The 27010-nt window shown below is 44.4% G+C and overlaps 1 protein-coding gene across 3 annotated transcripts in view; it reads left to right on the top strand.

Moving 5' to 3' along the window:
* Kif26b (kinesin family member 26B) overlaps positions 1 to 27010 on the top strand; it is a 499922-nt gene that overhangs the window by 226907 nt on the left and 246005 nt on the right. For all 3 annotated transcript variants that reach the window (XM_029554099.1, XM_008849151.2, XM_008849153.2), the window contains one exon: positions 14758 to 14924. In XM_029554099.1, coding sequence (XP_029409959.1) covers positions 14758 to 14924 — 167 coding nt within the window. The remainder of the gene's footprint in view (positions 1 to 14757; positions 14925 to 27010) is intronic.

Genomic DNA, 27010 nt, shown 5'->3' with positions numbered 1-27010 from the left:
CCATGAAGGTGCTGGGAATCAAACCTGGGTCTTTTAGCTCCTGAGCCACTCTCCAGCCTCCTACTTATACTGATCTTAAAAGTCAGTAGGGGGAGAGTCTGTGTTGCCTATTCCTTGTAGGATTAATCTGATGTAAGACTCTTTAGGCTGCATACTTTCTCTGTATTTACTGTTTAGAAGTCTCAAGTGGATCCTATGGTTTTTTGTTTCTTTTTTTTGACTTTTTGAGACAGGGTCTCCCTGTAGCCCCAGCTGTCCTGGAACTCACTATGTAGACCAGGCTGGCCTTGAACTCACAGAGATCCACCTGCCTCTGCCACCCAAGTGCTGGTATTTTATAAGGGATTTCTTAGCATTCTTTCCCCTAAAAGGAGTAGTTTTCCTTTTTCTCAGAGACACTGCTTGAGTTTTCTTCCTGCTCAAAGAACACCTTAGGTGTGTGTGCACCTGTGTGTGTGTGCATGCACCTGTGTGAGCCTGTGTGTGTGTGTGTGTGTGTGTGTGTGTGTGTGTGTGTGTGCTGTTCTTTGCTTTGGTTTCATCTCAGGCAACTAGAACAACAACAACAAAACCCACTAAACCTTTACAACATAACATGTACACGTGCTGTTTCATCCTGGCTCAAATGTTTAATTCTGCTCTGTAGGAATTCATATAGTTCAGTTTTCACAACTTTCACCAAGAAGGCTGTATGAACTAGTAAAGCTTACTCCAAAAGGCACTTAGAAATGACCTTCCAAAATGGAGATGTTGCTGTCTGCTGGTGAAAGTGTGAGTATCCTCTATCCAAATTGAAAATTACAGCTTTTGGCACAGGTTTCTTTCTGAGATGGCCTGATTGATTCTAGACCTTGGATGTGAGAACCAGGCCCTGTCTGTGTGATTGTTTCACATACGTAAAAAAATCACAGCAAACTTTAAAGTTGCTTTCTGTTAAGGATAGAGTCATGGTTTGGGGCTTGGGGCAAGATGACATACTTAGCTGAGATGTTGTTGCATTTTCTAAGAGACTAAGAGAATAACTCAATTTGGGGGAATTGAAACAAGACAAAGTTTTAAATGTGTCTTAGAGTCTTTTAACTCAGGATTAGATGAATAGCTTTTCAAGTGTGTATGAAAGACAAGAATCCCCAAGGATCAGTTCTATTTTAAATACAGACTCCAGGGACCCAAGGTTTGTAACACAAGGGCAGATATGTCAGAGATGATCTCTCGGGTCCAGCTTTGAGAATAAAGTGTGTTGGCTGGGCTCCCTGAGGTGTTGGGGAATACCAATCTTGGCTCTGGTTTGTTAGCTGAGGGAGTCCAGTTAGATATGCTCACAATAAGTTAGTTGGTATTGACTTTGACCCATATTTCGAAGTTCCAACAAGCAAGTCCAGCTGAGTTTTGGAAAAAGCCACAGCATGCACAATGGACAGGAAAAGCAACGTCTTAAATGAACAGGCAGGAAATTTGAGCAGAACCACCAAGTAAAGAAACCAGGACACTAGATAGACTATTACAGCACGATGGGAAAAAGAAGGGGAATGGAAGGCAGAATGATTCTTCAGCAAATATACAGTGAGAGTATATTAACTTCTGATGTCAACTCACACATAAAATCCCTTTGCTAATTTTATGCAAGAGTATGAGGATTCTGAGATATGGGAACAATTTGAAGACATCTGAAAAAAGCCAAAACCAAACCAAACCAAACCGAAAAACACTTCAGAATTTTGTTTTATAATCGTGACATCCAGGATTTTAAAACATTAAAATATGTTTTAGCATTTTAAAATAGTAATTTTTTTAATCTAAGAATTCAGAGTTAAGGAAGAGCATACTCAAATGTTATGCTCTAAAGCATTCTTAATGCTATTAGTAAAAAATGAAAGAAAGGCACACACTTGTAAGCAGGTAGATCTAATTAATAATTAGACCTGCAGGATGAACCAAGGAGACAACCATGGGTTTTCTCATTAGAAAATCATGAGAGGCTAAAGGTCATGGGTCTGGTGGCAAGACTAGGATCCGTCCTGATTAGGATCAATAACCTGGAGCTTTGCAGTAACCAGCTCTGGTGGATTGTTCTTTGCTTTTGGACATATAGGGATGGTATGAGAGTTTAAAACCTCAGATTTATAGAGCAAATGATGCTACACTCAGAGAGAAAGAATTCCAAACACCATCAGAGATTCTGTGGGCTCAGCATAGCAGTGCCTACCTGCTTGTGTGCAGGTTTGTAGAGAAAGCTACAGAGCATTGGTTTTGAGGGTTTTTTACATTTTTATTTATTATTTTTATTTTATGCATATGAGTGTTTTGCCTGCATGTATGTAAGCGCACCCATGCTGTGCAATGTCTGTGGAGGTCAGAAGAGGGTGTCAAATCCTTGGAACTGGACTTAAGGACCATTGTTAGCCACCTTGTGCTAGGAACTGAACCTCAGTCCTCTGCAAGAGCAGTCAGTGCTCTTAACTACGGAGCCATTTCTCCAGTCCTAGTTTTGAGTTTTAAGCTGTTTTTATCTGAGAAGAAAGCTGCCTGAGAGCTCTCCTGCCAACATTCCTTTTGGCCTATCTCTGATTTGGGGAGTTGAGATGTGGAGAGGCTGATCAACCTGATCCCGAGGCCCTGTGGATGGTCCTCTGGGTAGAACTGAGGTGCTGGCTTTAATGCTTATCTGCAGACATTGTTTTTCTTCTCCACTGTATTTCTGAGATTTTTCAGCTATTTTAGAGTTCTGCTTTCCCATGGCAGATTTCTTGACAGGTGTCAGTAGACACATGAAAGTTGCTGGCTTTTCCAGGCCTACTTCGTTTTTCTGTTTTGATTGTGTAGGATTTGCCATTTCTGCAGTTGGTAAACAGAAAATATGAGATGAAGTTACAACTAGAATCCTGTAAGGCGGTGACAATCCTGTAAGGCGGTAACAATCAGCGGACTGAACATCAGTCTTTGTTCACCATCAATGGTTTCAGATGTTGGTGGGGAATGTTGTTGTCATAGACATTTTCATATGGTTTTGCATAAAGGCTGCTGAAATGCTAAATAGGAACATATTTAAAGATGTCATTATATTTCTAATGTTCCTGTTTTGTGCTTCATTATGGCTTAGATCACAGGGCACATTATGTCATTATGTCATTTCAACCAAGATGCAGCAGTTTTCCCTCCTATGTTGTTCTAACCCAGGCCAAGAGTTATTTCTTCTCAGTCAATACAACATTCTGGGGGGCCCTGTGCCTGCTGTACTCTTTTGCCAAACACTGGGTTGACAATACCCGTTCGGTTTGTTCCAGCCTATCTCTGGTTTGGGCATCCTTCTTTCTGGCTATGATATGAGCCAATCAGAGCAGAACAGGGTGATTCATACAATCTAGAGCCAGCCCTAATGCTGCCAGTGTCCTTGAAGGACCTCAAAGAAGGAAAAGCATTTTCCCCGGCTGATCTGAGCCCCATAGATCCTAGGTCTGTCCTGTCATGGTTCCTGATATCTGGACTCCAATAACTGCAGACCTTACCCTTGTGCCTTGTGTAGGCCCTCCTTTCTACTATCCCTGGCATTCTGAGGAGTTGTGCATATATGCACACGTGTGTGGGCTGCAAACATGTATGCCTGACATTTTTCCTCACGTTTGTGGAGAATGCAAGGCTGTTTTGCAATCAGCTCACTGACCATACTGCAGGCTTTGGTGGGCTACTCAGAGGTGAATACTGTCTGACCCTCCACAGAACTTCTAGATTTTTTTTTTTTTTTTTATTTTTTTTTTTTTTTTTTTTTTTTTTTTTTTGGTACTAGAGTGCAAGGGAAGAATAAGGAGGCAGAGTGCTTTTCAATCCAGGCCACTGTGCACTGTCGGCTTCCTTGCAAGTTTTCCAAGCATTAGCCCAGATTTAGATGAAGAGCAATGACAGACTCTGGGAAGGGGTGACTTCTTAGAGATGTACCCTGATGACCTCGACAGACAAGAAAAGACGGCCGATTAAACATAAATGGAAAAGGCCAAGGTCTGTATTAGAATTAAAGGCTACAGCAGTTCCGGCTAATCTAATGTGCGGTCCCTTAATCTTACTGTGTTTACCCTCGCCCGCATAACTAAATAAACAATGCCGTTTTGCAAAAGTTACATAGAACCGGTGTTCAGATCCAGACATGCCAAGTCCTTGTCTTTCAAGGTTAAAATTATTTGTTTTGAAGTGAGACATGGAAGGATGGTTCGAGTTTGCAAAATGGCTCTGTTTGTGCATCTTCTAGCACCCAAGGGCTCTGAGTTCAGCTGAAATGTGTATCTGGTAGAGGAAAAAACTGGGGCAAAGTGGTGAGACTTCAGCCTCCGGGCTGATTTCTCCTCTGCTGGGCTCTGAGTTCCTGTGATCCTTTGCCCCGTTTTCTGGAGCCAGCTTGCTTCCGGCTGTGGCTGCAGTGTGCTGTGCTGACGTGGAGCCGGTGGGGAGGATCAGCCGCCTTCTCCTTCTCCCTTTTCCGCTGTTTGATGTGAATTCCTTTTTGTTTGACTCTCTTGCCCTTTCTCTTATTTCTTTTTCCTTTGTTTCCCGTCGTCCCTTTCTTCCCCTAGCCTGGGTACTTTTCTTAACACTGTCTTGAATTAAGCAAATGCTAAAATACCTGATTTTTATTGAAGAAAGCTTTCTGTGGCTTATTCATAAATTTTAAAATATTTTATTTATTATTTTTATTTTATGTGTATGAGTGTTTTGCCTACATGTATGTTAGTGTACCACATGCATACAGTGCCTGCAGAGGTCAGAGAAGGAGTCAGATTCCCTGGAACAGGAGCTACAGATGGTTGTTAGCCACCATGTGGGTGCTGGGAACTGAACCTGGGTCTTCTGCAAAGGTAGCCAGTGGTTTTAGCTACCGAGTCATCTCTCTAACCCCCATAAAATTTTTAAGAAGGCAAATGTAACTCTTTATCCCTAAGAAACAAATAAAATTGCAGCAAACCAGCTAGATTAGGTTCACTTTTATTTGCATGTATTTGCTAAGTAATATATTCATTAATGTATGCATTACATGTATCCATATGCAGATACAGTCCTAGGCTGGTACTGAGAATAGAAACAATCACAGCCCTAGCAGGGTTGCCTGCTTACTGGGAAGAGAGACTAAAGACAGACAATTATAAAATGAAACAGAGGCTGGTTGTTACTCAGTGGTAGAACATGTGCTTAGCATACATGAAGCCCAAATTCCATGACCATAACCAAAAACTAACACTGAAAAAGATCAGAAAGATCACAACACTCGCTCTAGTTCCCTACGGATAGGTTTGGTGACTGTGGAAGGCGTGGCCTTCCTTTTCTTAGGGGTAAAGGGTTACATTTGCCTTCACAGTGTAGGGAAGGGGTCTGTTAATACTGTCTAGAGCATTGGATTTCTGCTGGACATTTGAGGGTAGGGAACAGTGGTAACTTTCCACCAACAGACGGGCTGCTCAGGGTGATGAGGAACATGAGGGATGCCTGGTCCCAGGTCTTGGGAGTTGACAGAGAAGTAGCCTGTGGCCCAACCTTGATGGTAGAGATGGTGACTCAGGTTGGAATTTCATTCTGACTCTTCACTCTGAGTTTGCTTAGTTGCAAATTGAAAGTGAAATCAGTTACACCGAGCATCAAATATAATCTCAAGGATAGGAAGGGACCAAGGCCAGTGGCATTCCTTGCTCCAGAGTTTTCCCAGGTGACACAGTTGACACGCTTATTTGGTAAGGTGGTGCCAACTTGATAGCATTAATGTCAGAATTAAACATGGTACTCTCTAACCAGTGCTCAAAAACGGTCATGGGAATGATGATGGCCTCCAAGGATACCCAATATCCCTTCCTCAAGGTCTCTTGAGTTAAAGCTGATCTCACCATGTCTACTAGACTCCCTGTCTTCTTATTGTGGGTTACTCTTTCAAAGATTGTGATTTAACATGCCTGAAAGACAGACTAAAGTGTGTATGAAACACCTTCAACTCAATGGGAAGACTTTGTCCTTTGTCCTAAGAGATCCTTTGAAAAGACACTGAACTCTGCCTTCAGCTGTACATTCTAGAAGTATAAAATTTAAGAGAAGAGTCTAAAATAGCAACACAGCTGGCCCTGCCCTTTATCCAGGACCCAGAATCCTTCCTGAAGCAGGCAGGTGGCCCTGCCCCTTTACCTTCTAGCAACACAAAGAAGAAAAGCAAACAGTTCTCAGGTGCTGAGGGGTCAGATGTAAACCCTGATAACAGCTATCATGGCATGAGCAGCCTCCTCTGTTTGCTGAGTCTCATCACATAAGGACTATGGATGAAGGTAAGACTATAAATTAAGAAGGACGAAAAAGCTGCCCTCGCAGTCCTCGTGTGTCTCTTTTGCAAGAGGTCACTGAGTCAAATGTTGTGGATGGATAATTTTATGGCCACTAATAAAATTTATAGCCAAAGCAAGCTAAGATAATAAGGGTAATCAAACATCCAGCCCTGGGACGGAAGATTCACATCTTGGTCTGCTGGGGTGGCTGGGGGCTGGTCAGCACGGGGAGGAGCTTATCTGTGTGATTCAAGGCCACTTGAATCCAAGAGGTGGTCTGTGTGCTTTGGAGCCTTGGGGATGGGGCCAGGCCTGGGGCAAGCTTAAGATGAGGGTACTTCGTGGACAGTATACCAAAAACACTAGGAAATGAATTGTTATATTTGAATGCCTTAAGGTAAGCTCTGAGCCTAAGAAATTATCTGACCCATGCCAGCTCTGGAATCCTACATTCTGGAATGTTAGCTGAGTATTCAGGTGTTATGGCAAGAGATTGAGGGTAGGTGAGGGAGGCAGTATTTTCCTTACATGAGTGTAAAGAATCTGGCCATTTTAATCAGTCAGCTGAGCTGATGGAGTTTTCTTCAGCTCCCTGATGGTGCGCTGGCTCCATTCTGTTCTTTCCCCGACACTCGTCTTCCATGGAGAGCTCAGCCTGGCCATATCTCCTACAGCCTTTAGACATGGGCTAGATGGGGATCTTTTTACTTTGTCACTGTGATAATCTCGTAAAGCATGTGACATAGCATGGTCAGAGACACAGGAAATTCACTGGAGACAGAACGTTCCCTGGGGTTCTTGGTCCTCTTTCCTGACTCTGAATCTCTGCTGATCATCCTTATGACTATCTTCTGTAAATGGTAGAGCAGGACATGGTCTCCTGAGACAGGTCCAAAGATAGGAACTCTTTGGTATCATGGGACATTTTGTCGTGATAAAATAAACATATCCAAAATGTAGCATCTTAACTATTTTTAAGTCTACAGTTTGGTGGTATTTTTAATGACATCTCATCAACATGTAACTGCTGCTGCACCTGTCTCCAGTACTCTACATCCCAAACTGAAATTTGGAACCCGGTAGACATGAGTCCAATCTTCTCATCCAGTCCCTGGCACCCACCGTTCTACTTTCTGTCACTATCAGTTTGACTGTTCTACATAACTCAGATGTCGAAGAGTGAAAAAATGCTTTTCTGTCTTTAGGAAGAGCAGACACAGAGAAAGGCTTATGTGGCCCACGCTATCATGTTGCTATACCTGGAGGCAAGTGCCTTTCTGTCCTTCACAGCCATCCATCCAGTGTCCACATGCCTGCTCTGGGATATCTGTACATCTGCTTGGTGTGGTTCATCTTTAAGGCTACATCATTTTTCCTTCTCCACAGCAATTTCATTCCCTAGTTTACACTTCATGAGAGCTTGATCAATCCCGATGGGCTCTAGTGTCTGAAAACCCCAACACTGGCCATGCAGAAGCTTCCAGACAATGCGAGGGTGACTCCCCTCATCCAGATGATTTGGGCTAACCCTGTTCAAAAGCATTTACTGAGCACTTACGGTTTATAGCTGTAACCAAAACAATAGAGACAGTGAGCTACAGTGAAAGAGAAAGTGTTATTAAGTACCAATTTCTGGGATTTGGGAGGAGGTATTATGTCAGTAAATAAGGACTGAATAAGAAGCAGTTGCTGTCCATGGACACCTGCATATAGGACATAGGCACTGTTTGGAGTTCCTTGCTATCCTGGCAGAGTCAAAAGGAGGAGGCTTTCTGGGGGTCACTAATGCCATTTAAAATGAATCTTCATGCTGACACTCACTGGTAGCTCTGAACTGTTCCTTCAGTGGGGAAAGCTAGAGGGCTGACAGATTGTAATTTGCAATGTGAAAGCAAGTTGTTAAGAGCTAGATATCTTTTGTTTGGATTCTCTAGTCAAGAGCATAGCCAAATTTAGGAATGGCTATTTCTCATGTTGAGGTACGAGTGAAAAAATTTCAGTGTGATTTAAAGACGTGTGTCTGCCCTCAGGTTAAAATAGAGAGGGAAGCCATATTCCCATGTAACCTGTGCAAAGCAACCCCACAGTACATAACATGACACACAGGATTCTCACCAGCAGGGAGGACCCCACATGTCCACACACATATGCACATATGCACACAGCACCTTCTCACAGCCTCGGTCCTTTTTCTGTCATCCTGTACCTTATTCACCACCATCTCGTTTCCCCATGGGACACGACAGTGTTAAAAAAGTGATGGGCACTGTTGGGTAGTGAAGTGGTCCCGTGTGACTAAGCTGGAGAGCTAAAAGTGGGTTTTAATTAATCAGAACCAATCCATACATGACCCTGTGGTGAAAATCTAGTCCCTTGAGTTTGTGATTAGACATGGCCGTGAGTTTTCAGTTTACACTAAGAATAATGATACAGACTGTAGGTCTCAGTGTGAAGCAGATATTTTGAGGCTTTGAATCTGCACTTTCTCAGGAAGCGTTGTGTGTTTTCCACAGTATGGCAAAGGAAGAAATTAATCTGAAACAGTCACAAGACCAAGGTAAAACAGAATCCTTTAAAGTAAGGCTTCTGTTCAGAACTGGGTGGTGACAGTAAAGCATGGGAGGCTTATGGAGCTGCTGTGGGAAGGGTCAGGGTGGAGGGGGCTGAGCTGGAGGAAGGGAAGCTAAGCCACAGTGGAGGGCAGTGTGAGAAGCACTGTGGTGCCACACCAGTGCCCTCTCAGCTCCACCACTTCCTTCCTGCTTTCCCTTGGGGGATAATGACCTCTCCAACTTCCCTTTCCTCCTTGGTGACGTGGATACCTTGTCTTACAATCCCGTTTCTGAAGAGGACAACCCTAAGGACTGCAGTGAGGGATCCCAGCCATCAACTCCTGCCCGTCCATGTGTTCCCAGCCTGGCCTGGGAGCCAGGGGTGGGAGTGCTGGAGTGGCTGAGGAGGGACAGGGTCTCAGGGGCTCCACCTCCACACCCCTTGAAGTTAGAATTAGGAGTTAGAAACTAGTTCCTCTTGGACTGTCATATGGAACAGAGACTTGATTACAGTTAGCAGAAGTGGGCCCTTCTAACAGGTGGCGGGTCCCACTGGCTGGGTGGAAGGCCACCGCCTAACTTAAAACTCAGAAGTCAGGAGCAGAATGATATTGGAGAGCAGGGGTCTGCCAACTTCACAGAACAAAAGTGTCTCTATTTCCTCAGGAACACCTTGGAATGTCCATCTTGAGAAGCAGCTCTGTGGAGAGACAGAAGGGTGCAGGGGGATCCCCAGTGAGGATGAGTGGTGAGAGAGCAGAAGCTAGGGGGCCCAGCCTCTCCTTCCTGTCAGAAGCATGTTGGAAGTGACCTAGCTTTCTCCTCCCACCTCCCTCCACTGCTAGGCCTGCCCCTGCATTACTCACCCAAACAGGGCCACCTCCTTGCTCTCCTCCCTGATGGGTGATGGGGTTTTCCTTCCACCTGAAGATTTACTTGAAAGCACATTGGATACCTCCCTATTAGCAAGTCATAGGTAGCATTCACACATACACACACACACACACACACACACACTTCATGAAGTCAGGGACTAAGCGAAGTTCACTTTCTATAGCTTTTTTTACACACACACACACACACACACACACACACACACACACACACTTCATGAAGTCACGGACTAAGCGAAGTTCACTTTCCATAGCTACCAAAATCTGTCCAGTCCTCAGCTTATTAAATACACTTTGGTCACAGAGGTATGAAGTGTGATTAAGTACAGTGAGGTCGGAGGAAGGAAAAAAGAACGGAGAGAGGGCCTGTATTTCGATTATGCTGTGTGATGTTGGGTGAATCATGTTTCCTTTGCAGCTCTGTTACCTTGTCTGTGAACTGAGAGCAAGAGCCAACCTGTCTAGATAATTGTACATTGACTATCTCCCATGAGTCTTAAAGAAGGGACAAGGACTTATCAGAGCTACTTAGTAGGTATCAGCATCCTTCATTGTGTTAATGGTGGTGCCTTTGAGGACTTTATCCCTCTGTTTAACATGTACAGTTCTGGGACAGGCTATCACTAATTCCTAGCCACAGAAGGAATTTGGATAGGGCAGATCTCTCCTAATACAATCTCATCCACAGGGTAATTATTTGCCCCTTCGTGTCTTGAGGCAATTTATTTATGACTGATGGTATTGTCCTAGTGATAGTTTTCAAGGTTGAAGGGACTAAGTTCTTGGTAATAAGTGTCTTGGTGACAAACATGGTAGCCCCTTGGTGAGAAGTCACCTACCCAGACCCAGCACCCTAAAGCCAGAATTCTAGTAGTGATGAATAACTTATCTGATAAACAAGCATCCTCTCTCTGAATCCCTGGAACTGATATGACTTTAATTGTTAAGTTAAAGCAGCTACCACTGATTTCTACTGAGAAGACCTGGCTCCTTTGATTTTTAGAAGGATTTTAGAAGGCAGCTCAGAGGCTGCCTACACTAGCATCCTGAAGACTGTCTTTGTACAAGATGCTATCTGCTAGAGACTTGTACACAACTGGCAAAGAAACGAAGTAAATATTGAAGATATTCAAGATACCAAGACATGTTTGCACATGTGCCTATCTCAGTGCCTGGCACAGCTGAGTCCTCAGTACATGGCTGTTCCTGCACTGAGTGAAAGCACAACTGAGCTGACAAAGAAGGGTCTGGAGTGGGGTTCAGTGGGAGAGTGCTTGCCCAGCATGAATGAGGACCTGGGCAATCTATGGCACTGGAAAAAAAACCAACAATGAGGGGGGTCGGAGAGGGGAGGGGGGGACTAGAACTTTATCCCCAAACTGTCATAGAGAAGAACCAAAACACCGTACTTCAGCAGTGATGAAATTGGGGAAATAGCATTCTATCATCAGAGAACAGAACGATAAAGATGGCTTTTGTTTTCAGTGTTGGGATGGCGCTCAAGGCCTTATACAAGCTGGGCAAGTGCTTTGCCACTATGTATGGCTAAACACATAGCAAAATAATGAAATTTGGAAACAGAATGCTCTTACTTATTTAAGTCTTTGTAAAAGAAATTTAATCAGATAAATGTGAGCAGTAGAAAATAAAAATTGTCTGGATTTGCGCCTCAAACATGTTTTCACTATCTCTGTGTGCCGTTGTGTTGACCTTGGGATACAGTGTATAAACCAGCCCCAGTTTGTTGTCCCATGATGTGTAACCTGCGGAGTGTAAACCAAAGCACAGACACTGAAGGAAAAGCAGAAGCGGTCCTGACAGAGAGCAATGGCATGTGCAAGGAGCCAAGAAGTGGGAGGCAGGGTGATGAGTGTCTCTGGGAGCAGCCCCTGGGGGAAGTGCCGTCTCTGCATTGGCAGTCCAGAGTGTGGAGGGAAAGGTTTAGAGTTCCTCAGCCTCTGGCCATATCAATGGTCCTTGCTGGCATCTGTCATTTCAGAGAGGAGCCACTGGGATGAGTGGCAGGGTGCCTCACAGAGCCGCGAGCTTCGCTTTCAACTTCAGTTTTGGCTTCCTTTGGAAAGCATCTTCTAGGATAAATAAGTATTTATCAATGATGATAGTAGATGCATACATATGTTTTATTCTTTGATTTTTTTTCTAATTTTTAAACTTTGTAGTTAGTAGGAAGGAGTATATATGCCATTTTTTAATTAGAAGACATGGGGGCGATAGAGAAAGGAAGGAAGGAAAGTAGGAAGGGAGGGAGGGAGGGAGGGAGGGACAGATGGACTAGCAGTGGTGTAGGAATTTGAATCTTATTCCTAGCTACAAACTGAATGTGCAGGCCCTTCTGTGAAAAATTTGGAAGATGATGATTTGGAGATTTCCCTGAGCTCTAAGACATTCCGTGATTCCAACTTTGAAAAGCAATGATTATTCAATAATTCTGTATACTTGGGGGATATTAGTGTCCATGGTCATGATTCTCCAGTTCTTTCAAAGTAAGAGATCTCATCTCAGTTGGGGTAGAGGGAGCCAAGAGCTCTTTTTGAGGGAAGTCCTCCATGGATTGAGATTCAGTTGTTTAGTAGAATTTTTGAAAGCCACAAGGGGTTGTCCGTATCCATCCACACCAGATTTGGGGATCTAGAAGCAAGCAGACACCTGTGCCTCTGTGAGGTGCCTGTCATTGACTGTATACATCTAGTGGCTACTATGTATTTGCAGGGCCCCTGCTAGTACAGTTGATATGCGTGGGTGCTGAAGAATACTATTCCTTCTTCTAACTGTAGGTTAAATATTGTAACTGCCTGGGATGTAGCTCAGTGGTAGGACACTTGCCTAGCATGCCCAAGGTTCAGTATTCCATCCCTAGCACTGCAAAAATAAACAACAAACAAAAAGACATAAGATAAATTATAAAAGAAATACAGTAATGAAAAGGAACCTTCAACAGAAGATTGACAGAACTGCTCAGTGAACCCCCCACAGCGTGCAAGGCATCACTAATTCTGCAACACATCCACTTGCTGACTTCCTCAGATGTCACTGGGAAGGAAAATCAGATGTGTACTTTACACAAATAGCTTTTGATGAAAACAAGGTGGCATGGATTTGAGGGTTTGGTTTTGTTCCTGGATGTTGTTCAGGAGAGCATCATGTCCCCATTAGCTGGAGAGAACAACTCTTCACTATCCCCTCTGGGACAGTGGCAGCTGGTGACAGCAGAGGAAGCCCAGAGAGGTGACCCCAGGGTACTGCAGAGTCAGCAGCTCCTGTGGATGGCAGTGGGGTACATCATTTTCCAGGCTGCCTCCATCTTGCTGCCTCTCCAATTGCTCTGCCTGGCATCACATTTCCTTCTGGTGCGTAAAATGAATGAAAGTAAGAAAGGGAGTGTTGGCAGAATTTCCACTGGATAACGCCAAGCTTTCCAAGTTAAGGCAAGAATTTAAGCAGACCAACATTTTGAGTCAATGAAATGCGGAGCAAACGGTTGTTTCACTAACACTGAGAGGTACAAATGTTTCTATGTCCCGGTGTTAACGTGGGATCACTCATTGGCTGTCTGTCCTGCTCGTTACCAAGGGGAAGCGGGTCCTGCTTTATCGCGCCTGCATCTTCTAAGCAACAGGAACACTTTCCAGGTATCGTTTAAAGGTTCTAGCAGGTCAAAAACGTTTTTTATTTAACTGGAGTTATCCTTGTTTGATGGTTTTTTTAAACTAGTATTTTCCCTTTGGAAGTAGATTGAAGTTTTGAAGTAATCACACAACACACATACACTTTTCTTTCATAATTATTGTTATATTTATGATGAGCACTTCCCAAAAGGACATTTCTATATCACATCCTCATTGTGCCCAGAAGTGAGGCTCTTTATAGCATGTTTGGGGATATAGCAAACTAGATTCTCAACTCAGTCTTATGTTACAAAATCAATTGGTATAAATAAAATGGTGCCAGTCTTGGCTATGTAGTAAGTTCAAGTCCAGCCGGGGCTACATGAGACCTGGCATCAAACAAACAAAAATGAAACAGCATATGCCTTAGTTCCATTTCTGTTGCTGTGATAGAACACCTTGTCAACAGCAACATGGGAGAGAAAGGGGTTTTCTGCACACAATTCCAGGTTACAGTCCACCATGGCAGGGATGTCAAGGTGGCAGGAACTGCAGACAGCTAGTCACATCTCATCCACAGTCGGGAGCAGAGAGAGAGGAGAACATGCATCTTTAGTGCTCAGCTGAAATTTACACTCCATATTCAGGGTGGGTCTTCCCACCTCACTTAACCCAATTAAGAAAAAGTCCTTGTGCTGGATAGTGTCAACTCGACACACCTGGGTTGAGGGAGCCTCAATTAGGGAATTGCCTCCGTTGAACTGGCCTGTGGCCATGTCTGAGGGCATCTTCTTGATTGTTGTGTGATGTGGGAGGGCCCAGCCCACTGTGGGTGGTGCCACCCCTAGGCAGGTGAGCCTGTGTTGCATAAGAGAGTAGGCTGAGCAGGGCCCAGGGGAGCAAGCCAGTAAGCAGCGTTCCTCCATGGCCTGTGCTCTGGCTCCTGTTCCCAGGCTGACTCCAGCGGCTGCCGCTGTGCAGGCTCTCCGGTCTTTACTAGTAGACTTGCTTCTGCCTTCATCAGACTGAACCTCTGACCACCCCTCTGCGAGCACATGGGGCTCTTCCTGGTGAGAAATAAGCATTAGTTCATGTGACCATTCTGATCTCAGGCTGCAAAGAATGTATGGCTAATAGGTGACTTTCCTTTTCCCATGGAGGGCAGACATAGGTATAATGCAGCCTACAATGTCAGAGGGTTATTTTACTCCATTATTTTAAATGGGAACGAAGAAGTGTCCCAGCTAACATGCTGGAAAATGGCATAGAAGCCCTGAGCACCTACAGGTAACGGAGTGTGGGTGTGACCTAAACCCACTGCCTTCTCCAGACAGCTGCTGGCAGTGGTCAGAAATGCTGTGAGCCACAGGTAATGAGTTTGTGCCATTTTCTTTGTCAGATATCCCAGCTGATGACAGAGACTGGCCGAGAGGGACTGACGGAGTCTGTGCTGAACCGCTACAATGCCGACAAGCCAACAGCCAGCAGTGTCCCAGCCCCGCAGAGTTCCTGTGTGGCCAACGAGACTTCCACAGGCACCTCCGTGGCTGCTTCCTTCTTTGCACGGTAAGAGATGCTCAGATCTTTAGTTCTTTTGGATGTATCAAGTTGATGAGCCTTCTACATGGACCAGATCAGCTGAAAGAATTAAACGGTGTTGGGGGCTATCCTTTAAGTTGGCATTTGAAGGCAAGATTTCTCAGCCAGATGCTGTTGACATTGTGAGGCAGACAAATGTGCTGATGGGCTGTCCTATGCATTGTAGCATGTTTAGTGGCATCCTTGGTCTCTGTCCACTAGAAACCAGTGTCCCTGTCCCTGCTGGCTCTTGGCATTATCAGATGTCCCCTGAGCTGAGAGCCACAGTTGTAAGAATTTGTGGCTCTGAAGATGGTCCTTCTTGGTGTAATGGCCTTCCTCACAGGGCTCTGTCTTACTTGCTCGTTAGAGAGAATGAACTGGCTAAACGTGACCATTGAATAGATGTCAGGCTCATTCCTTCTTGACAGGCTAGGTGGATAGTTAATCAAATGTTGAATATCTAGCTAATCTTGGAGTGTTTAAAGCCTTGAGAACCAAAAAATGAAAGGTATTTGAGCAATGTTGTCTGCCTAACTTTAGCAGCAAGGCGGAGACGGGCCTGGAGACAAAGGACAGCTGAATGGGAAAGAACTGCAGGGTTGTCTGATTCCGTCTCCTGATTCTATGAACAAGGAACCTGAGGACCAGGAAGTTCAACTCTAAGTTTGTTCACAGCAGAACCAGAAATAGCTTATCGATCCCTCTGCTTTTATCTTGATGTCTCACTCTTCACTTGATACTCAAAGCTTAACCTTCAAAAATTTTCTCTGCCAAGGATTTGTAGGCTCCAGCATAAATAGGATCCAGAATAAAGAGCACCAGATATGAAGTCAGAGGTTTTGAGTCACGGCTCAATTTCCATGTCTATAAACTGAAGATCACATCGCCTTTGAAGATTAAAGTTAGGTGATGGTAAATTATAGAGATGTGGACCTGGCCAGTACATTGTGTGACTTTCCTTATTCTTAGAAATAGTGACATCCAGGCCATAAATATATGGAAGGGGCTCTTGATTAGGAAGGGGGCAAGTCAGAGGAGGAAGAGAGGGCGGGGTCCTGCTTGAAGATATCAGCAAGCAGCATGCCAGGCTTATTAGAAGACTGGCTTTGGAGGGGCTCATCGTATTTGGGCGCTGTGTTTTTCCTTCTCCTCTGACCTTGGACTAGCTTGGATATGGGGGAAGTGACAGGAAATACATGTATACTGGTCACCTAGCGTAGACAATCATTAGTTAGCTCTGTTGGTGTGTGGATCTCTGTGCTGTCTGGACCACTGAGCAGGGAGCCCAAGCTCATTGGGAGGCCACATCCCTATCTAGAGTGGGAATGAAGAGTTCGACAGTTTAGGAGGAAATGCCACAAACCCAGATGATCCTGAGTCTGGGGTAGCCTATCAGAGTGTGCCAGAGGTGCACGAGCCTTGACTGAGAACTGAGAAGTTACATTAAGCAGAAGTTTCTTGGGTCACTATGTAAAGGGATATTTTGCTGACTACATGTGTGTGTGCAAAGACTGAATGAAACCTAAGAGCAGGAGGGAGGTATCTCTCAGTTCACTGGGGATGAAGGAGAACTTGCTGACTGTTCAAACTGCCTAGAGAAAGTGAGCTCCCTGTCACCTAAGGAGATCAAAGTTACTTGGCCTTCATGCTGGAGGGAGCAGTCAGTGCTCTCATGGAGATGGCCTCCTATGCCCTTGCTTACATGATGTTCTTGGAGTGTGAAAATTCTAGTGTTCAAAGTCTTTCCAGAGAATTGGAAGTGTGGAGTAAACTGCCTGACTCATAACAACAAAACAGAAAGCTATAAGGGTTTGAATCAGGAAGAAATAAGAGGTTGGAGCTGCTGTTGGGTCCTGTTTGGGGTGAGCAGGTGTGGGGGTACCCCAAATGAATGGGTTAGTTATAATATTTGGGGCCTTGGAGATAATGCCAGCCATAAGCAAAGACTCCAAAAGTCATCTCTTCAGAACTGCAGGGGTTTCAGGACTGAGCTTTCACAGAGTTGGGAAAGATCCAAGGAGTTGCCTGTTCCTTAGTATGTATTTATTGCATTTATTTATTTATTAGTATTTGTGTGTGTGTGTGTGTGTGTGTGTGTGTACACATGCATGTAGGTCAGAGGACAACTTGAAGAAGTTGGTTTTTTCCTTCTACCATATGGGTTCAGGGATTGAACTCAGGTCATCAGACTTGGTGGCAAGTGCCTTACATGCTGAGCCATCTCTCTGGCCCATTAATATCATCTTTGTTGTGAATACCGATGTTGTAAGTTTATCTTCAAAGGGCTTACTGTGTACAGCAAGGATGAATGCCATGTAAAAAGGAACTCTCTCTCTTTCCCTCTCTCTCTCCCTCTCTCCATTCATCTCTTACCCATTCCTCTGCTTTGCCCTGTTCCTATCATCAATAAAATTTGAGCCTTCCTTCTTCCCAATAAGGGAGGCAGCATATTGACAACCTGCCTGTTACTGGCAGGCACCTAAGCAGATTGAGAGACTTATTCAAGTGTCAAGAGAGTCAAGAGACAGAACTGGGACTATATCTGATGTCTTTGGGCTCCTGAAGGTCCAAGTGATAAGTTAAAGCTTTTGTTGTCCAACAGTAAAGTGGACTCAGGATCAAGGAGCCTATTGGTTTCAGCCGAAAAGCTGTGTCAGTTGATGGTGAGGGGCTTTCAAAATAGTGTAAATAGAGTTCTGTTGTGGACACTGAGATTGGAAATGGTTAGCAGCTATGGTTTTGGATGGAAGAGACATAGATTCAGTTGGTGCTCAGTGGGACTGGGGGATAGGCTCAGTTTCTATCCCTAAAGGCTGTGTTCATCATTTTCTGACTCTTCCAACTTGGCTGTGTGATGGAGATGCAGCCCTGTGAGTCTCCTGCAATCCATCCTGCCTCCAAGTCTGGGAACAGGGAATCAGGGAGCTACACCAGACTCCTTTCAGTTCTTATGGGTGGAACACCATTGGCCAAACTTGTAGACAGTGTAGATGATAGCTGCTGAGAGCTCAGAATTCTCCTTTACCCTCCTGATCCTATCATGCCCCCTGTTTTAGGCTAAATAGGAACCCTGGGGTTAAGTGACTGTATCCAGTCAGCTCTCCATTACTATAACAATAATAGATAATCAACTTATGACAAGAGGAGGTTTGCTCTTACTCTGGCCCAGTTTTATGTTTTGGTCCATGAGTCCTCACAGTGACAAGTCATGCCGGGGTGCTCAGAAGATCAAAACTACTCACTCCATGGTCAGGGAGCAGAAGAGGCTGAGAAGGGGCCAGGATCATATGCTCTCCTTCAAGGATTCTTGCTCAGGGACCTCAAGACCTACCACTAGGCCACTTTTTACATGTTCCACCGCCTTCTCATTGTGCCACCAAGGAGACCAAGCCTTTGGCACTTGGCTCTTTGGCAGATGTTCAAGATCAAAATGATAGCAGTTACTGGCCTCAAGCCACATTTAGGAAGTAAGAAGGTGGGGAGCTCATATCAGATCCTCTCATGGGAGAGCCTGTGCTCCTATTTTGTGTTCAGCACTAGTGAGATGCTTTATTCTAGGACTGTTTCACCACCACCATGGCCTGCTGATCACTGTACAAAGCACTTCTGAGAGCAGGGGCCCTACAGTTTGTTTGAAAAGACAACTAGAACCGAAACAATAATTTTTTAAAAAAGAATAGATTTGCTGAGGGCTGCAAATATCCACTTTTGTTTGTTATCATTAACTTTTACTTTTTAAATGTTTACTTTTCAGAATGATGGGTAGAGGTCTGGGTAGACTTCGTTGCATCGGAGATTCAATATTTATGATATATGAATTCTAATTACGAATACTCAAAGATGCTCTTGGGTATGGTCACTCCAGAAGTGGTCTGTGAATTGATGCTGATCCAACCACTGTTCTTAGTCTGTGATTGCGTGTGTGTGTGATTGTGTGTGTGTGATTGTGTGTGTGTGATTGTGTGTGTGTGTGTGAGAGAGAGAGATTGTGTGTGTGTGATTGTGTGTGTGTGTGTGTGTATGTGTGTAAGAGAAAGACAAGAAGTATTTAGAACTTCTGTTGCAAGTTTACAGCAACTTAGGGCCTGTTGTTGTATTCTACTCTTGCTCTTATAACAAAATGCTCAAGACTGGATAGTTTACAAAGAACAAGAGACTATGTATCATAGAGTTCTTGGGGCTGAGAAGATCAAGATCAAGGTGCCAGCCCTTGTGTCTGTAAGAGCTGTTCTCTGTTTCCAAAATGACTCCCTGCCACCATGTCCTCATGAGGTGGAAGACTGAAGAACCAGAGAGAATGACTCTTTCTGACCTGCCCTGATTTCCTGGCTTCTTGAAGGCCCAGCCTCTTAATACCAGAGCAGTGGGGATCAAGTTTCAACATGATTTTTGGAGGAGACGCATTCAAACTATAGCATCTGTCTAAGAACAAAAAATTGGGTCAGTGTTCTGCATGTAGTAATAAGAGAAAAGTGTCCTTCACCATAGAGTCTGAGAAGCAATTTCTGAAAGAATGGTAGATCCCAATCAGCTGTCAGAATTCTGCCTCTCCTGTCAGAATTTCTCTCTTTCTTTAAATATCAGCATTGTGTATTGTTGGTACTATAGCATTTCAATAAATTGTTCTGGAGGGGGGCTACTTTAAAAGTCAGGACTGAGGACATAGGTTGCTTGGCAGGGTGTTTACTTAGCATGTACAAAACCCTGGGTTGGATCTTCAGCACTTATAAACAGGGTGTGCCTATAACCTCAGCACTCAGGAGGTAAAGACAGGAGATCAAAAGTTCAAGGTCATCCTTGGGTACATAGAGCGTTAGAAGCCACACTGGGCTAGGGATCTGGTCTAACAAAAAAGGACTGAAAGTAGTAGCTGTAGACCTAAAAAAGAAGTGAGCACATCCTGTGCTGGCGTTGGGCATAAAGGACATTTCAAGTGTGTGAATCTCTGCATGATTCTTATATTGAGATGGAACAATGACGAAGGGAATGGCTGGATTTTTCCATGTGTTGACTTCTTTAATTATATACTTTGCCTTATATCACATGAAGTACACAAAACCCCATAAAAACTCTTGGGTGGAACCCTATCATTGTAGGTTGAGGCAATGGAAACTTCATTGTTGCTCGAAGAACGATGCGCAGATCCTGGATCTTGTGTGGAACTGCCTTGAACCTTGGAAAAGAAAATGAATCTTTTGGATGACCTCACAGCTCCACATTGCGTTTTCTTTCCCAAATAACCCGAAGAATCAACAACTGTGGTTTTCTTCCTCTGTCTTTGTCTCTTCTCTCATTCTCTCTGCCTCTCTCTAATCTTTCTGTCTCTGCATCTCTCTCTGCTCTCTGTCCTCCTGCCCCATCTTACACTTCCCTTTAGGAAACTATGACTCTCATATTTTCCCCCTGCTGATTAAAAATATCCCTGTCCTATGTTTTAATTTTTTTTGATAAACTTTAATGTTCCCTTTAATATAGCCATGCCTTCCAAATTGTTAATGCCAACCTGGTTGGATTGAGAAACGCCTAGGAGAGTAGTAAAGCACACCTCTGGGAATGTCTGTGAGGATACCTCCAGAGACAATAAGATCATGAAGGCTCTGACCTAATGAATGGCTCTGACCTAAGAATTGTTCTATTTGATGGTACCCTTGGGAGATGGGGAGGTAGGAGGTGAGTCTTTGTTGGAAGAAGATGGGTCCTGGGGACATGTCCTTGGAGCTGTATCCCGTCTGGGCTCCTTCTTGTATTGCCCTCCCCTGCTTCATGTCCACCAACAAGTGAAGAACAGCCACACACTTCCACTGTCATGATGGTCTGTCCAAGAACATGGGCAAAGTAGCCATGGACTGAGCTCTTTGAAACTGTGAACCAAGGGAAAAGGCCTGTCTCCCGTAGTTGCCTGGGCCAGGTATTTTGGTCCTGATGATGGAAAGTAACTAACACACCTTATATTCATCTTGTGGGATCCATGTGCTCTGTCTTCTCACCCACCGAGCTGTCTTGTACTTTCATCAAGCTACTGTCAGGACCAGGTAACTCCTCTCATCAGCCCCATGGGGCAGCTCCTAATGCTGTGTATGCACATGCAACATTCCTCTCACTCTTTGCCTCTGGCCTAAACACATTCTTTTCTTAGGGGTGTTCCTGTGTTTCTGTCCATTAGAACCTCTCCTGCACTTTCTTCCATCTTTGTCTTTAAGTGACCCTTCAACTACCTGCCAGCTTTCTCCAAGTCTCTTGATCATGTCCCTAAGATTTGACCAGTAGTCCTTGAAGCTGGAGGTTAACAGTTCTAAAATCAGGTCCCAGGGTCAAGAGTAGGCTGAATGTAGCGGCTGACTCCTGAGTCCTGGAGCTGCTATAGGACTACATTTCAACTCTAGTAAGCCCCCCAGTCTTAGTTCCATATATGCACATATAGTCATACCTAGAACTATTCCTGTTCCTAGTACTACTATATTCATTGTCTTGCTGGCAGCCAGATAAAAGCAGTGCCTGGTTATGTGGCTGCAGCATCAGCTTCGCCTGTGTCATCTTGGGTAAAGAGGTTTTCTTCGGTCTCTGGGCACTTTACATGTAATAACAGTGCTTGGCTATGTGCTCGGGGTTTATTAAGTCCAAGAAGGATGAGGAGAAGCATAGGACTGCCCGCCACTGGTCCTCTGGTCCTCCATCAGGCACAGTTCTCTAGGGGAACGCTTGTGAAACACATCAACAACTATTACCAGGAAAAGCTACCCGTACACCACAGCTGGTCTCAGATGATAGAGGAAGAGAAAAAAGGAGGCAAGTGCACAAGATTCCTCTTTCACTGGGTAGCTCGTGGTGGCAAGATAGGGCTGTTTCTGTTGCATGGTTTCTGCCTCTGGTTTAACAGCATTGTGTTCATTATTAGAATGATACCTTGACAAAACCAAACTAAACTAAGAACACAAACAAGAACTGCGTGAGTACTTTTACGAGCACATATTATGAAAATTCTCTGTGTTTTTATTGTTTCCGGTGTCTCGTTTCTTTCCAGAGCAGTGCATAGTGCTACCCCTGCCTCCTTGTTCTTGCTTGAGCCTTGTTCTGACTTACCATCCTCTGCTTCTCTTCCCTCATCTCACTCTTCTCTCTCCTTCACTCCAGCTGTCTGCCTATTCCCCAGCTTCCCATGGAAGCAGGGCCACCACCCAGCTTCCTGTGGATCACTGGTGAGAGCTGGCATGCACAGTCTTGTCACTTGCATATGGAACAGGGCACCCAATTGTGAGTGGCCTTAAGTGGAGCCTAGGTTCTGCTGGCTGAGCCAGGGAAGCTCCTGCAGGGCTCCAAAGGGGGTGTCTTTTTTTCTAATTGCATGTAGGTGTGGCCTGGGATCCGGTTTCTCCCGCCATTCCTGTCTCCTTTATTGGGCAGCAGAGCCGGGCAGGGATCTTTGAAGGCCAAACCACTGCCCTCTGGGTTTCTTGTTTATGTATTCCTGGCAGGCCTTAGCTTTACTTTTCTTAGAAAAGGCTCTTGGAAGAACTTCTTGGAAAAGAACTGTCGCTCATGTATATGGATGAGGTGAATTTTTAGGAGCTGTAGTTGTATGACTGTAGTTTCACTTAAACTCACCTCAGTGGGAGCATGAAAGAGATGTTAAGAAGGAGCCAAGTGCATATCTAGTGCCCTTGGATTTCCGAGGCCCCAGGAAACAGTCTCAGGTGTTGTTTGCAAGAAGAAATATATCTTGATTGCCATGAGAAACAGCAAAAGCCCTGCAAACAAGTGGCTGCCATTTAGTACCTACACTGTGGAGCCTGTTTTAAAAAGAATCCCAAGACACTTTACACACAGACAACCTGAACAGCCATAGCCTCACCCCAGAGGACACATGGACTGCGCTCTGCTGCCATTGGGCACAGCGGAGCAGAAGTGGCACTTGTGCTTTGGCACATCATAATGTGAGTAGGTGACCTCTGCACCCGTAGGTGCTGCCTTCACCATCCCCTACTGTAGGCACCATGTACTGTACCATCTGTAACCACAGTTCCAGGGGATCTGATGTCCTCTTCTAGCCACTGAAGGCACTGCATGCACAGAGTGCACTTACATCCGTGCAATCAAAACTACTCATACACATCAAATAAAAATGCAGAAATCTTTAAATTTCTGGGTTGCTTCTGGCTCACCGAAGTTGCTTTGCTTTCAGACATGAACACAAAGGCCTGAGCAGGGGTTTCCTCTAGCCAGTCCTATACAAATGGTCCCCAGCTGTTGTGAGCTGATAGCCAGCACCTCGACTAGAAAGCAGTCAAACACAGGTACTATTTAGGGAGAGATACGTGCTGGGAACCAAACCCAGGTCCTCTTCGGAGCAGCCAGTGCTTTAACTGCTGAGCCACCTCTTTAGCCCCATCCCAGAGATTCTTGTTGACCACTCTCTGCATTTGTGGCTCTAGTCCTTGCACACTTCTAATGTCTTCTAATTGGTGTTGGTGGTGAACAGGGAAAGACAACAGATAATGTGCATATGGAGAGATAGACCAACCTAACGTTGTGTTCTCAGTCTGAAACTAGGCAAGTACCTTGACCTCTCCAAGTTTTCATTTCCTCTTATTCCTGAAGATCATCCTGCCTGCTTCACAGGGTAATGGCGAGGGTTAAGAGAAAATGTGATCACATACTTCATAAACTCCATTTTGTCTTAGAGTTGACATTAAGACAGCAGCTGCCACAAAAGGACACTCTGTGAAACATCCATGTCCTTCTCTGAGTGGACACCCTCAATGATGCCTGCCTGGCTCTTGTAATCCTACCTAATGGCTTCTCAGGCATCTACAGCCATTGAGAAGATCTGGGTTCCTGCCTCTCTGAGGACACACACCACTGATAATCTCAGCACTTGAAAGGTAGAATTGGGAGGATCGGAAGTTCAAGGCCAACATTAGCTACATTTCAAGTTCAAGGCCAAACAGGACTACAAGGTACACTGCCTAAAAAAAAAAATTCTATTATTCAGAACTCAGTGATGACTCATGCCACAATTTAGAAGTGTCATGACATTGACCCCGAAAATGAACCAAAATATTAAATTAAATCAAAGTAAAAGATGGAGGATATTCTTCTGCTTATGACTTGAATTTGGGTGATGGGCAGTGGGTTGGAAATGAGCAGAAGTGAGGGCTGAGTCCCGAGGAGAAGGGGACTGAGCAGGACGCAGTTTTTCCTGGTGGCCAGTCTTCACACACTTCCTGGTCTGTATTTCTGCTGCCACCTTCCTGTGGTATATCCAGATCTGGTTTCCTTTCCTCAGTAGTCTCTCACTGAGAGATCCTAACAGCTTCCACTGTTTGAGGTTTTTCTACTTTCTACACACCATCTTGACTCTGTACACACGTAAAACCTTCAAAAGCTCCCATGAGTTGGCCTTGCTACATAGTCCCATTACTTAGCTATGGAAACTGAAGTAGACAATGAAGAAGAAAATTGGCCAAGGTGACACAGCTAGTTGCAGTGAGTAGGTATTTGAACCAGACTGATTCCAAATTCCAGAGCCCATGAACCAGAATGTGAGCTCCAAAAGACCGAGACAGTCATCTCTGTCTTGGTTAAAGCCCCAGTACTAAAAAGAGCACCCAGGAAATGTTTGTTGAATAAATCATTGAATGCTCTCAGCCCCGTGTTCTTCTGTCTCTAAAGTTGAAGTGTGTCAAGATGGGTGTGTGATCATGAAGTGAATAATCTCCATCTAAAAATGGCAACACCATCATAAAATAAATGGATGCAGGGCTGGAGAGATGGCCCAATGGGTAACAGGCTTGCTACAAGCAAGAGGACCTGAGTTCAAACCCCTAGAATCAATGTAAAAAGCTGGGCATAGTAATGTGCATTTGTAGCCTTAGTGCTAGCGGGCAGAGACAGGTGGATCCCAGGCGCTTGCTGACCAGCCTGGAGAAGAGCTTGAGGAAAACATCTTGATTCCAATCTCTGGCCTGTACACAAGTCCATACAGTTGAGCACACCTGCACATACACATACACACACGTGAATTAACAAAAAAGAACGGATACCTAGCTCACCAAAGAATCTGTTGGGAGACTGATCGTGACCATCAGATCTTTTCTAAGTTTTGTCAGTTAATAAAACATTACGTATTATTCCACAGAGCAAAAGCTAAAGACCCTTTCTATATACGCTGCCCAACCCGCCTCCCGACACTCGCCCCTTCTTGCTTGTGCTCCTCATGGTGTACTGACCTGGCTGCCCCATGCAACCCTCCTCCCAAGTTTTGCTCTTTCACTTTCCGTTGCTCTTTCCAGGTGTCTGTTTGATGTAGCCTTCCTTGGCATAGACCTCTTTGCAAATGCCACTCTCTTGGTAAAGTCTTCCCTGGCAGCCCTGCTTTTAAAAATTTTTTTAAATTTTTTTATGTGTATGTGTGTGTTGCCTGCATGTATGTAAGTGCCCTGCAAGTTCATGGAGGTGAGAAGGGGGCATCAGATTCCACTGGAACTAGAGTTACAGACAGTTGTTGGCTGTCATATGGGTGCTGGGAATAGAACTCAGGTCCTCCGAAAGAGCAGCCAATGTTCTTAACCACTAAGCTATCTCCGCATCCCTTATTAAAATCAGAACCAACCCACCCATGCATCCCTGATCCCATACAATGCCTTCTATATTATGGCATTTACAGAGTGAACAAAGAAATGACTGTTGGGCAAAAGGGAGTCTCCAGGTTGTTCTCCACTGGAGTGCTTAGCTGTTCCCAGAATTCCCCAATCAGGTCAAGGTGTACACTCAGGAGGTAAACTATTTTTTTAGCTCTGGGGTGGGTTGGAGAAAATCACACCATCCAAAGGTATGAAAAAGGCATCATTGGAAAACTGAGTGTCTTATAAAAGCCCAGATACCTAATTGTGTTTCTAAGGGACTGAATGGATAAGGGATGCAGCCTGGAATAATAAACCCGTGGAAGAGTTATGACAGAGGAAGACTTCTCAGTCACCTGAGGAGCGGAGTTGACCCATCTCTTCCCTGAGCCTGCCTTTTCCTCCTTCAATAAGCCTCCTTGCTTTCTGTTCCCTGCTTTGATTGATTATTTTAATTCTGTAGCTGTCTTAGTGAAGTATGTAAAGCATTTGGGGATAAAATCATAGGGAAGACATTACAGAAACTAAAGATGTATTATACTGTGTGATGCTGGATGGAGGCTGTGCATGCTGATGGATTGCAGTGTTGAGGGAAACAGATCCATCCAGGGCATTCTCCATGCCTCACTGAGGATGTAAGAAAGAACAATTTAAGGTCATCAGTTTGATAGTTTGGTTAGAAGTAAGTCATACTGAGTCACGCAGAGACTTGCTTGGTGTTTCTGCTTTCTGTACTGAGGTAAGGTTTGGTTTTTTTGCCTCTAAGATGGAAACAAATGCTTCCTTTTTTCCTAGCATTACTTTCATTTAAGTTCATGAGAATAGGAGGGAAGTGTAGTCTCGTCCCCATCCCACTCCCTCAGGGTCCTGTAACTCCATGCTAGACCTTCAGTGAATGAATGAAGTATGCTTGGAAACATAGATCTGTCTTGCTTCCCAAAAGAATAGAATATATAAAAGTAACTCTGGGTGGTGCTTATAAATGGGATAATGTATTGAGTAGCCTGAGTTCTCATCAGGAAAGGACTAGAACTACTCGTAGAAATAGCTGGTGAATAAACAGGCAAATTTTTCATTGTTGGTTTCAACATGGTTTGGCTCAACAGTAGATAGTTCCAATGATCACCCATCATTTTTTTAACCAATGAGAGTAGATGGAGGGTCACATTGGAATGACATGCTTTCTTTCCTGGTACCTGGCATGCCTGTTCACGAAATACACTGAAATTTGGGAGAATTTCATGAGCGTAGGAATAATGACCAATGTCATTTTCCTCGCATCATCCAGAACTGTAGTTTGTCCTTTTAAACCCCAGCAAAGGAAAGAAAGAGCCTTGGCAGTTGACAAGGAAAGGAATTCTCTCAGGGCCTTGTGGTAGAAAAGGATGTAATCAATATGAGGCGAGCCCCCATGGATAAAAAAAAAAATGTTTGAAACATAAACCACCATTC

The sequence above is a fragment of the Nannospalax galili genome, unplaced genomic scaffold (assembly GCF_000622305.1).
Source record: "Nannospalax galili isolate Female #2095 unplaced genomic scaffold, S.galili_v1.0 scaffold543, whole genome shotgun sequence".
Classification (NCBI taxonomy): domain Eukaryota; kingdom Metazoa; phylum Chordata; class Mammalia; order Rodentia; family Spalacidae; genus Nannospalax; species Nannospalax galili.
Note: the sequence above shows the minus strand (reverse complement) of the source record. Positions and strands in the feature narration are given on the sequence as shown.